Source organism: Caenorhabditis remanei, chromosome II (assembly GCF_010183535.1).
Source record: "Caenorhabditis remanei strain PX506 chromosome II, whole genome shotgun sequence".
Taxonomy (NCBI): Eukaryota; Metazoa; Nematoda; class Chromadorea; order Rhabditida; family Rhabditidae; genus Caenorhabditis; species Caenorhabditis remanei.
Genome location: NC_071329.1, coordinates 12,307,480 through 12,321,252, shown reverse-complemented (window position 1 = coordinate 12,321,252; position 13,773 = coordinate 12,307,480). Strand labels below are relative to the sequence as shown.

Genomic DNA, 13,773 nt, shown 5'->3' with positions numbered 1-13,773 from the left:
AATATACGATTTCAGTATCTCAAAATAGATTTTTCATTTCAAAGAATACAAATTCCCGTTTGACGTCCTTCACTCTTACGAGACTTACAACTCCAATTTTCTAGACGATTATACTAGTGCCGGATCTATTCCAATAGTTCTTATTGCTCACTTCGCTCACATGAAATTGGAGAAACGAGGTTTTTGGAATTGCCTATTGCCGCCCAAGATTTCTTTTCATTTTGTTCGGATCCCAGTTGTTTTCTTTTACTCTCCCACTCAACTTTTCTTCTTTCTTATTTTTCCGCCGGGTCCGAGTGTAATAAAATACTGAGAAGAAATCGGATGAGATCTCGTTACAGTAATCTATCTGTCATCGGCTCGATCAGCAGGTCAGAAGAGAAATGCACTGATCATTGAGTCTTTTTGTTTCTTTTCTCTCTTCTTTCTCTTCTTCTTCTTCTTCCTCGTTTATTTCGCGTGCCGATATAATACTGGAATATAAATCACTTGTTGTAAAAGCCAGCAGGTCGGCCGGTTCCATTGAAAAAGTTCTGAACTGTTCTCGATTTTCTCGACAACAAAAATTTTGATTAAGTATTGAACAGCAGAAGATGCATTACCGATAGTTTTCTAAATATCTCCTTTTATAAATTTATGTGATTTCGAAATGAAAAGTTTATTTTATTTCATTAAAGGAACATAAACGTTGAGCTATCGCGTGGTCTCACAGTGACTGCGGATACTGTAACTTTCACATTTGTTTCTCACGAGAGAATTCTCGTGTGAATAATTGCGAAACGTTTTGTTTCTTTCTCAAACATTCCGATATTCACGTCGTCTCATTTCGATTTTTCTCCGAATCGAAACGTTTTTCGTACTCAAAGTTATCTCTCCACTCCGTCATCCCAGTAAAAAGTTGATGGCAGGTGCGTTTCTTGTTTTCTTTTCTGCCAATCGGAACATTTTTGCGGAGGCGGCTGGGCGCCATCTGGCGTTATGACTGGAGGTCATTCAATTTGAAAATCTTTCTTCATAATGGTTTATTTAGTTCCATCCATTATCATTATACGAAGTGCCGCAAAGAGCATATTCAATGCCGTTGTGTAATTCTATACTGAGAATAAATTCTGGTGCCAGGCTCAGTTCGTCTCCACTTTTTCAATTCCTTGGGGTGCAACAAATTTCCTGTGCACGAAAATCAAGTGCAAACTGAGCAAAACGAAGTCTCTCTCCGTGACATCCCCTGTATGTTCTGTTCAAGAATTTGCTTGTGATTCATCGTTCCTTTTTCTCCCATTTCCCTCCTACGCTGTTACAATTTCTTACATTGTTTTCAATTTGTCTTGCCTCCCCTTTTCAGAGAAACATTGTTTTCAGTTTTTGTTTCTATTCACTGAGAAGCGCCGCCTGTCTCGTCGCTCAATTTATTTTTTTTTAGTTATTATCTACAATAATCGAGCTACTATCTTTCCTCATTTCCCATCCGTCACTTCCAATCGTGTGCACACATAAACTGAAACTTTCAAGTATGTTTGAAGAAAAACGCATGTTTACCATCAGGCTTCAACTATCTTTCGGAGAAAAGTAACTTGAACCCACAAAAAGGCCCCACATGCTCTGAGAAGAAACAAAACTGCGGTGGGAAATCTTATTTGTCGCCTGCTCTCAAAAAGTGTTCGCTTCTTCTTTCAAAGTGTTGGCTCCGCGACATTTTTCATCTTTTTCTTCTTTCAACTTGGTGGAGCTACGCAGTTTAAAAAAAAGTACCTTTGGGACTCTCATAGTTCGTTTTGGATATCCACACTCTGAAGAAAAGAACAGCAGCGTAAGGATGGCTTGTTGGGGCCCAATACATACAGAAGACAATGAAGAAAAGAGACACAGAGTGTTTGTGAGAGTAGTCAGTGTGAGTGTGTCAGTGCGTGTGTGTGGTGTCTCTCAATGTGTATGCTGTCAACGATGGAATAGTGTAGTACCTGTAGAGACGCAGCGAAATTCGGCCCGGGGTCGCTCTACGTCTGTGTCGATGATCTTTCGGCTCATTCTTCACTCGGTTTATTTCCTTCTTGTTTCTTGGGCTCTTCCTTACACTCCCGTATGGGTTTCAGAATTTATAGCAAACTGTCCAAATAGCTTCGGAATTTTCAGACTGTTCAAAAACAGCTGCTTCGCAAACTTTAAGAAAACAGATTCAATTTACGTACTATTTTCATCAGAGCTACTTGATGAATTACTTATTCTAGTTCGAAGCAATTAAATAGAGTCAGAAACTCAAAATTTTATCATTATTCTTATCCAACTCACCTTTTATCAATCACGCTCCATAGAACATTCTTGCGCGGGAAAACGACGGGTTTGAAATCGGGCGCCGCATGCATTTTTGTTCCGATCGTCCTCAATATTTTCTTTGCGTGTTATCCAACTGAATCTGAAGTGAATGGTCAAAGTCGAACAGTTTAGGTCAACGATTCTTGCCAACATTTCATTAGTTTTCTTCCCGAAAACCTTATCAATTCGGAAAATGGTCGATAAGAATAGGTAGGCTTTGTCTCCCCGCGATCTACAAAAAAACGTATTTTCATTTCTCACGAAGGTTTCTAACGTCCTTATCGACTCCATTCTTTAAATTGATCGTGACGGTTTCTTTCAAAATGAAAGTGGTACTCTTTCCCTTGTTCACTATCTTTCTTTTCTTTTCCTTCTCTATTTCTCGTCATAAAAATAACCGTGCCGGAGTCGTTTATACACGTGACATTGCTTTACCGTCCAACTTCGGCCCATGATATCATCTTTGTCGTTTTTTCTCCCGTTCCCGAACATCTGCCACTTTCTTCGTCATCGCTTCTCTTTTACGTGTCCTCTAATCGATCATTTCTTTACTATTTTTTTTTAGATGAATCGATAAAGAGATGTCAAGTGTAGACGATCCAGAAAAGCACTTTCTGGGTAATCTTCTCGAAGATGATCCCGGCACAACACCAGTCACCAGGGAATCTCCGTTCTCGGGATTAAATGGTTTGATCAACGTTGTCTAACCTCTCGAACTGGATAATTTCAGGAGCCACATCGTCTGGAAGTACACCCCAGGCGTCAGGTGTTGGGCCTGTAATGTGTCCTTCCGTTGCGGATGGACTCATGTCTAGTGCGTGGCCTGAACCTCCACCACCATACTCACCTCGGCTTGAGTCATGGGGACTTCCGTTTGATGCAAATACAACACTTTTCAGTTCGACAACTCTGCCGACTCCAAACTGGTTTCCATTTACTGTGAGAAAAAAATAAGAACGTTTCCAAAACCATCCATAATTTACAGGATCGAAAAGAAACATCCACCACTGATCTCTTGAACTCTTTCAACATGAGCGGAACCTTAACGCCTGTAACGCCGCCGACTCCAACTCGTGCTCCACATCCTTCTTCCTCTCAAGTTCATCATTTTCATCATAATCTTCATCATCATACTCATACGCACAATGTGGTTCGTTCTTATTTCAACAAAATTACCTCACGAAACTAATTTTGTTTAAGCAAGTTCAAAATCACTATTTTGGCTCTCCTCCACCTGGCTTGGAATCTTTTGCACCGCGAACAGCACCTCCTCCTCCTCCTCCTCCTCCTCCTCCAACTACTTCCGCTTCCCCGTTGTACGATTCTATGGCAACACCAACTTGGAATTACACGGGACTCGCGAATATCAATACAAATTCGAACAGTCTCTTGTTCTCTGATTGGAAAAAGGAAAATATGAGTCAAACATCTCCGGGGTCTACCATCGTTTCTGAATCCTCGGTTTCCTCTAATTCTGTGAAAAGAGATGATCAGGAAAATGGAAATGCTCATCCACCTTTGTCACCTTCAGAAGTGGTAGAAGTTGCCAAGGAAAAGAAACAAGTGTCAAAAAGTTATGCGGAACATCTGTCGAAGTCTAACGCAGGTATTCTATTTGAAAAAAAAACGTACCGGAACATCGAATTTCAGCAACACCGAAAAGGGAAACTCCAATAGGCTCTGAGAAGAAGCAGAAACAGGAATTAGCTAAGAAGATGAGCAACCAGTTGCCAAGTGAACCCATGGCACCGAGAATAGTAGTGAAAGGACAGCCTCACTCTGCTCCAGTTGTTTCCAGAATGCCTTTCAGTTATCGAGATGTAGCGGCTCGCTTGGAGCCGGCGCCCACCGGGAATCACGCGGCTCAACATCCAGATGAAGCTCAACGAGAGGTAGGCTTAATATATATGCTCCTCCCAATCGGCTTTATCTTCTACTCGTGCTGCTCAGCCGTTGAACCGGAAATTTGTCTTATCCGTCCATAATAACTTAGTGTAAAAAGGAATCAATTCATTTCCTTTGCAGAGAAAAGAGACATCGAGAACGGATTTGAAAGTGTCAGATTCGAAAGCTGCGCCGAGAAAGCACAGCGACATTCTTCACGACACGGACAAATCAGCAAACTCTGTTGAAAATCGGAGCAACAGCAAAAAGTCTCGTGTTGACAACGAGTTTCAAAAAATCAACAGCCGTAAGAATAAGAAGGAGAAGAACTCAAATGTTGTGGCGGCTCCACTGATTTATGAAGGTGTTCATCCTGTGGACGCTTCTTCTCGATACGACGTTCTGAAGAATCTTGAATCACCAGGCCAGCAACGCAGTGAAAAGAAATCAGCAAACGGCAGACCACCACTGATTCAGAAAATTTTTTCAAGATCTAGTTCTCCAGCTGAAGGTTAGTTGAATTTAAAATTTTGTTGAGAGTTATAAAATAAAATTTCAGAAATGATCGACACAGAAGAAGAGGAAACACAGAGAACTCGTTCGACTTCAACTCATGTTCATCAAAATGGGAACAGCCAGATTAAGAAAGATCAAAGAAGACGTCCTGTTCAAGTCACTCAACGTCGTAGAAAAGGAAGGAAGGAAGATCCTACCTGGATTCAACATGCGTTTGGAACTTTCAGTATGAATTTCAATTCAGCGATTCTCAAAATTAGTTCATTTTTTCAGTCGACCTACTTTTGTTCGTGTGGGGACACTTTACATTTGGTCTCCAGTGGACTTTCATCCTTATTGTTGAAGTGTGTCAAAGAATAGCAGACATTTTCATCAGTTCTGGAAAAAGTATGTGGTCAGGAGCATGTAAAGGAGTTCGCAGTATCATTCTTGCAATTATCTACGTCTGTCTTTTCGTTTTTATTGGAATCAAGGCGTTTTTCATTCGTTTACTCTCATTTCTCAATATGATCGGAGTAGATGATGAGGAAGTTGTCGAAGAAGTTGAATGGGGATGTAAAAGAGAACTTCCTATCCCCACAAGTGCAACTGAGTACGCAGATCGACTGTCTCGGGAAACAGTTCGAGATGCTTACTCCGTTTTCGGACTGAAAAGTGACTGCTCAGATGATGATATCAAAAGAAACTACAAAAGATTGACAGCACTTGTCTCACCAGATAAGGTAAGATTTACTCAAATGTACGGATACATCGTTTGTAGTTTTTTAAGTGCAACATTGATACCGCTGATGATATTTTCGAGCTGGTGAGCATGGCGTTCGCTACAATCGGATATAGAGAGTCTAGGGACCACTACACTGCTGAAACTTCCAAGACTAATGATTTTGTAAGTGAGAAAAGCAATAATGCTTATTGCAATTCAATATTTTCAGCATTTGAAGCTTGTCGCCATCTGGAATAAGTTGGCAAAAGCAGTCGAGGATGCTCGCAATACAATTTTCTGTGATTGTGAAGAAACCCATTACCGTGTCGTCACAGATATTCATCCATCTCAGGCGAGATCGTGTAAAAGATGTGGCATTAAACATCCAGCTAAGCAGGTATTAAATTTAAAACATTTTTCAGAAATAAAAAAATGAACTTGTTTAGAACGATATCTGGGTCGAGAAGAAATGGCTTGGATTGTTTGCGACTTACTTTACGTGCACTGACAATGTCGTATACGATATTACTTCGTGGGCGACTTGTACGGTAAGGATTATTTATAGAAATATTATTTTATCTTCTGTAATGCCGCATGTTTGGCTGCGATACTCTTTTTTGGGGTTCCCTTTCACAGTTTGCTTTGCACTATTTCATGCTTAAAAGTAACCAATAACAATACAAAACCTAACACAGTCGCATATAACGCTTAATCAAAACTCCTCATTTCCATCTCTATTTCCCCTACTAACACTTTATTCCATCCCTACTCCCATATTTTTCAAACATATATTGTAATTCATCAATTTGGAGAAGAGCAATAACATCATCCACCTGTCAGAGGATAACTGCCGATACGCAAAGGAGCAGCAGAACAAGAGGTTTGCCTGGTTTTCAGTTTGAGATGGGTTTATCTGATGTGACGTTTAACTGGTGGTGGTAGTGGTATAGGTGTCGGTACACTTAGGTTATGAGATATAGTTTAGTCTGACGAACTTTTTTCGTCTCACCGTATGTTATAACAGGAAGCTCACGGGCAAGTAGCGCTCAACGACAGCTCAACGTACTTCTCCAAATGTTTCAACATTCAACATCTTCTTCCATTTTTCACCCGCATCTCATCACTTCTGGTGTTCATCCTGGTTTCCCATGTGCTAATACCACGTTCCTATATTTTACCTTGTTACGTTCAATTTTGAGTTAACCATATACTTTTCTGTAACTTCTCATTTTTATTTCTCTGTTTTTAATCTTCCCTGTACCTTCTCCCAGTTAATTTCCTGTTTTGGGTATCCCGATTTCACCAAAAGTTGTCCCACTGGTAGAATAATTTTACTGTACAGTGATCCTCCTATTGTGTTAATCTGCATATTTTCTCACATCTGTCAATTATTTTCAACTTTTTTTGGTTTGTTTATGATTTTAGATCATTTTTTACACACTCTTACAATGCGACTCTCACTGTTCTCACAATACATCTTTGTCTGTAAATTGTTGAGGTTTTATTTTCGTCGTATGTGCACTTGTAGTGTTTGTTTGCGTGTTCAGTAGTACTGCGAAAATGGTGGTGGTTTTGCGTGATCTAATCAAAGGTGTTCGCTTGCCGAGAAAATAATATATCGATGCAATTTTGTCATTTTTCAGAGTCAGCGAGCCATGCTCAAGAACATGCGGGCACACACTCACAATGTGCAATATAGACTGTTGTCGCCCTTGGTAGGGGATATGTTTGGAAAGTTCGCTATGATAAAATGAATATATTGCAGACCACAGATTACGACACTCAATCCCAATATTTCAACTCCTCGTTAAATTACCCAACTTCTTCCACTGATGCTCGTTTTTTGACCGACCTCCAAGAGGAATACTCTAGCCGTAATTTTTTTAAATTTCGCTTATGTTCGGTTTTAAGATTTGAACAATTCATTTTCAGTTCTTCGTCAACGCAGTCTCGCCCAGATTTCTTTCAAAAATTGTGAACCACGCGAAGAGGATCGTAGTCGACGTGCTGCAAATCGCCGACAGAAACGGTGGCGATGAATTATTTTCTAGTATCTAAGAACCATATTCTATCCCTGTTGCATTCTGTTCCTCTTTCTCTCTTGCTTTTTCCGACATCATAGGCCATATAGATACAAACGTGTCTATTATCCGATCTTTCTGTGTGCATATTCATATGAATTCTTGAAATGTGCACGAGACTCGTTTAACAATTTTACCGAGCTGTTAACTTGGCATTTAAAATGCTTTTCTATTTTAAACTGTCTCCTACTATGCTTTTTACTTGAATCTAACTCGTTTTACTCCTCTAGTATTATGTATCTTGATTGCTTAACTACTATTTTTCTTCATGTAAGTGTGCTGGTTTCAGCTATTCCTCTTGTCCTGTAACGTGTTTGTTTTATTTCTTTAAGACAACTGTTTTGTATGAAAATTCATTTATTTGAAAATTTATCCTCATTTCAGCCTTCTTCGCTGGAGGTTTGCATGTCGTATCCTTGTTTATTACAATAATCAGCAGCACATATACAGACTGTTTTTGAACCTTTCTGTCGGCATCCTGGAGATGAAGATTCTGCGCATCCTCCAGATTCTTTTTGATTGAGGCCTTCTGAAAAACAAAACGAATTGATGAGAGTGGGATTCGAACCCACGCCCCCGGAGGGACTGGTGCCTAAAACCAGCGCCTTAGACCACTCGGCCATCTCACCGATGAGACCGCACTCTCTAGTGTGCCTAGATAACAGCCAACGTCAGGGTGGGAAAGGAAAAGAAGGAGAGGACTGGGTGAGTGTGTATGTCGTGAATGGAATTCCTAGGGGAGAGAGTATGTAGGACTTAGAGACGGAGAGATAGTGTTCTAGATCACATTTCTGTTCGGTTGAATGCTACGTTTCAATGAGAAAAACTCATAAAGCTAAAAAGATGTAACTACGAAAGCTTTCCTTTCATGAATATCATGTCAGGAACCTCAGGAAGTACTTTTCACAATTTTCAAATAAAATCCTACATCCATAGTTGTCAAGGCCCGGCTTCAAAAAATAACCCTTTTTATTCCAATTTTTATTCGAATTTTTTTCAATTTTTCATCGAAAATGTGACAATTTTTGACAATTTTTCAGAATTTCTTCTAATTCTGAATGATAGTCGAAAATTTGACTTTTTCGCGAAAAAATTCAAAAAATTTCAAATTTTGACTTTCGCTCCAATTTGCCCGGGCCGGGCCCTGATTTCGCCGACAAGGCCCGGCCCGGGCCTTGACAACTATGCCTACATCTGAATCGAGACTTGCTCAAGATCTTTTAGATAAACCGGAAGTCTTATTTTTGGATAAAGCGAATACAAGATCATTCTTGTAGACAAGTTATCATAATATTTGAATTGTTCAGAGTAGCTTACCTTTGATTTTATACTCGTATTCACATCCATAGGGACACGACTTTATCGTCGCAAATTCACTTTTAGAAAATTTATAGCAATCATAGCAAATTATACAGTCAAACAGAACTGAAATAATACAGACAATAAGTGTCAATCGGCTCATACTGGCAGAAAGAATAGCGTGAGGAGCACGAAAATGAAATCAGAAACAGACGGTTACTTGACTTTAAAATGATCGAAAAAGGCCAGCGGACGACCGTGTCTTTCGTGTAACCGACACGTCAATGGCGAAAGTAAATATAGGTCAAGAATAGAGAAAGAAGAGAATATTGACAGTTGAAGAAGAAGAAGAGCTCTTAGTTTGAAGTATGATCAAGAGGTCCAACATGTGGTTAAATGAAGTGAAAAGTGTCTGTGAAAAGAAAGAGAAAAGAAGATATGAGACAACAAAAGAAACTGTTTCAGCATGACGTGGATTCATTGATTCATCATTTTCTGTATGTCGTTTGATTATTTGACCTCTTTTGTTTACCGTACTCTGAGTGGTACGGAAGTGAACATAAGAAATAAAGGAAAAGTAAATAGTGGAGAATGTTTTATTTCTGAAATTGAAACTTACCGGTTTATGATCCCTTTAATGAAGTTTATCGAGAAGTGAATGTTTCGTAATAAAACAAACTAGAGAACATTTCAAAATTCTGGGACAGTTTTGGGAGAACGGGAACAGAATCTCAGTGTTCATTTAATTTTCGGAAGTTACAGAAATTTTTTTTACAAACGTGTTGTTTTGATGAAGAAATTGAAACTTATAGAATTTTGTGTAGGTGTTTGTGTCACTATTTATTCCGATCGTTTTTCTGATATTTTTTCTAGATGCGCTGTTTATAAGAAGAACGAACTGCCTTGAATACGTTACCGCTCAATAGGAAAAGAACTTTAGCCGTTTTCAGTTGAAATTGTCCAACTTTGGGAGTGTGGCATAGTAATTCTGACACCAGTAGGTTTTTATTGAATCTTACAGACTAAAAGTAGAACTCTATTTTAGTAGTTGACAACTTTTTTGTACGGGCCCTTCCTAAAGAGTTATGGGCATTTTAAGACGACAGCTCAAAAATCCCACTATTTTGCTCTGAAATGGGTCGATTTGAGGGAGAAATTACTTTGTCGATACGTAACTTGCTAGGGAGTGCTCGTATAAAACAGTAGTCAACTGCAAAAATGTAGCTCTACTTTTAATCTGTGAGATCCAATAGAAACCTACTGGGTGTGACAATCTGAATTACCATGACATACTCTCAAAGTTGGACAATTTCAACTGAAAAGTGCCAAAGTTCATATCCTCTTGAGCGGTATATTTTCGACTACATTTTTTCCTTTCAAAATTGAAAATTACACATTTTCTTGTATATTTATTCATGAATTGTTAAAAAATAAGGTTCGCAACAGGAATGTTGAATTATCGAATGTTAAGTAGCGGTTCATCGACAGAAATACGACTAAATACTGTCATGGAACTCTTGTCATTTTGATTCCAAGATTACTCTGGAATCGCCTTCTCAGCATCAACTCTCAAATACTCGATGGATTTGTTTGTGATTGGCAATGCGGCACTTTTCTGAAATAAGTATTTGAGATGACTTTAGTCAAAATAATTTTTCAAAAAAAAACAAACAAGAATGAGTTGATGACAGTAGAGAGCTGCTTTGCTAGTTCCAATATTTTGAATTTCAGTCATTAGTTGATCAATAGTTTCACACGAAGAAATAGCAATCATATTGGATCGAAATAGAATTACAGCCACTTTAAACAGCCACTCGTCTCCTTCATAAATCATACAATCCCATAGACGAAGTACTGTCTGAAAACAAAAGAATATTTATAGAGATCTTGAATTTTCATTTGATTTCACCTCCATTGGAAGACTCTCTACAAACCAGCAAACAAACCACTTTCCAACGAGCATATCTAATCCGACATCCAGTTTCTCAAGTGTGACAACGACACGTGGACAATGTTCTCGTAGTAACGAATGAAGTACATGCATATCTCTTCTCAATCCAATCATATTCTTCCCATAATAATCTTGTCTTTGGGAAACAAGATGAACTAGAAGATCGATTGCACGTGCTTCGTCATTCACAACAAGAAGAATTATTCCTGCAACGAAATTGAGTCCCTGACAGTAACCAACACTAGGAATATGTTCGGCCACTGCGAATAACGCTCTTCCCAATGTTTTTCGAGTTCTGGAAGATGTCAATCATGGATTTCAGCTGAACAACTCATACTCACTTTTCAGTTTTCAAAAACTTGTTATCAGGGAAAGTTCTTGGAAGATCAAGTTTGATTTGCTTGATAACTTCATCTGGAACTTCATGTCTCTCCCAAACTCCATCTTTTCTCGATGGACAACTTCTCAGCCAAAGTTCTTTTCGGAATGAATGTGGAATCCCTTTTCGAACGAATCGTTGTACTGAAATGAAGAACATTATTTGTTAAGATTAGAGATAGAACGGATAAAACGAGATGACAATATTCTAATATGGTAATTCAAAAAGGAAACTGTTTTTTTCTCTATATTTTCGTGATAAAGGTTTAATTTTAAAACTCGTGTCATTCAGAACTTCAGTAATGCGCAGTAAGAAAATCAATTTGTCTATTTCATGTTGGAATTGTCAAGCGTTGATTATATTCTAGCAATCACATAATTCCAGAAAGCCCAAGAAGTTATGAGAGTTATTATTCACATCTGAAAGTTTTTCATCAGTTGATAACTATTTGTCCAATGACATTCAAATTTGAAATGAGTTAGATCAAAAGTTGTTTCCTGCACTGAAAAACAATTTTTAAAAGAGTGAGGAAAGTCTACATTGATAAGTTATCCACTACAAGAACGATAGTCTATAACTGAATTCACTGTTTTCAAATTACGAGACTTAAGCTAATAGTTAGAACATTTGTATCAGCACCAGACTTTATAATGTCGAGTTTCCAACTCGTTTAGTTCATTTTCAGATACTCACACAAATGACTATTCCTTCTCGGATTCTCTTTTTCCCATCGACATCTTCTTCTAACAACAATTGGAAGATATGCTGCATACCATGTCTCATATTGTTTCTGACAACCACTCTCTTCTATTGGAGACCATGGACGCATGAATCCAAGATCATCAACATCACTGCAAATTGATTGTGCTACTAAATGATATATTTGTGTCTCTTTTTCTATCAAAGTGTGGGAAAATGAGAGAAGAAGAAACCAGTTGTGTGACACATTTTGACAGATGAGCGAACAGATAAAGAAGGAAAAACGCACGATTTCATTTCCCATCGCACGTGGTTTTCTTCCCTTTTGTGATGCTTTTGTCTTTTGATCTTTCGACTGTCTCACTTTATTCTGGAAACCTAATCAGAAGTACTCTGCTCTTTTTGATCCTTCTCCTATTTGAATCGCATCAAAAAGTTTCAGGACTAGTTATGGAAATGAACATTAAAAGTGAGAGAACTATATTTTGTGAGTCATCTGTTTGGAACGCGATGAAAAAACTTTCTAGACCGGAAGCTTTCTGGTCGGATCACTCAACAGGATTGAGCTGTCTTGAGCCTATGCAAAAGATCAAAAATTATAAGATCAGTGTGCAGAACAATTATTTTTGCTGCACCCATGGGTTCAAAAATTCCACTCGGTTTTTTGCAAATCGAACTGATTTTCAGAACAACGATAAAATATTTTGCACGAGGAATTGGATACATTGGAAACTTCATATGCGACTCGTAACCGAAAACTTCAATTTTTAAAATTCAGCAGAAAGTCAGAGAGATCTTAGTTCTTTCCAAACTATGATAGATTCTATAAAAAGGATTACTGTATTTTGACATACAGTACCGCTCAAAAGAATATTAAGTTTTGCGTTTTTCAGTTGAAAATGCCCAACTTTGAAAGTGTATCATAGTAAAACTAATTGTCCCACAAAATAACTATTTATGGAATCAAACAGACAAAGAGTAGAACTCCATTTTTGTAGTTTACAACTTTTTTCTACGGATACTCCCTAGCAAGTTACACCTCGACAAAGTAATTTCTCCCTCAAATCGACTCATTTCAGTGCAAAATAGTAAAATTTTTGAGCTGTCCATTTAAAATTACTATAACTCTTTAGGAATTCTCCGTACAGAAAAGTTGTCAACTACAAAAATGGAGTTCTACTGTTGGTCTTTTTGATCCATAAAAAGTTATTTTGTGGGACAGTTAGTTTTACCATAGCACACTCTCAAAGTTGGCCATTTTCAATTGAAAAAGACAAAACTTAATATACTTTTGAACAGTACTAAAATTAAAATCAAAAGAAAGTAGCATGAACATTCCAGAGTAACTAACCTCTTAAAGTCAATTGACTTGTGTCTATGATTATGAGTTGGATAGAAATTGAATACATACATACTTCTTCTTCTTCGACTTGTGTCTGTATGGTCGACACAGAGACTGATTCAACTAAATGATAAACCCGCTGTTTATATCTCTCTCATTTCTCACTGCGTCTCTTCTATTTCTCTCTCTTTAAAACATACCTTCCGGGCGGACCGGTGAAATGCCATGCGGTCATTTGTGGGCAAGTTGAAATATGAAATGATTTCTCCCTTTGCCAACGGGCTTTTCTCTTCAATAAAAAGTTTTTTTTCTCGCTTCCAATGACCTCTCTTCTCTCTAAACGCTATCTCTATTTTATAACAATGAGACAGTTGATCAAATAGGTGGGAACTATTGGAGACAGAGTAGACGCAGGCGGCTGGAGCTGCTCTTCAAATGAAATCAAATGTCTGTGAGTTCTCTGTGAAATCGATTGAAATGTTTTAATGATAAATTGTTTATTTTGAGTTGTTTGTATTCAGAATAATGTGCACACATTCACATTTCCAACTTGCATCTTACAGTGGATAACAATGTTTACGCATTATATCAAGTAGAGTGACGTGTCGA

At 38.2% G+C, this 13,773-nt stretch overlaps 1 protein-coding gene across 1 annotated transcript; it reads right to left on the bottom strand.

Annotated features, from left to right (window-relative positions):
- Positions 1-10,330: 10,330 nt before the first annotated feature.
- Positions 10,331-11,952, bottom strand: GCK72_006356 (uncharacterized protein; the record flags this gene model as incomplete). Its single annotated transcript, XM_003113893.2, has 5 exons — positions 10,331-10,408; positions 10,466-10,651; positions 10,703-11,039; positions 11,086-11,266; positions 11,817-11,952. 5 exons carry the CDS (start codon positions 11,950-11,952, stop codon positions 10,331-10,333), a joined length of 918 nt encoding a protein of 305 aa, XP_003113941.2.
- Between the last annotated feature and the right edge of the window lie 1,821 nt (positions 11,953-13,773).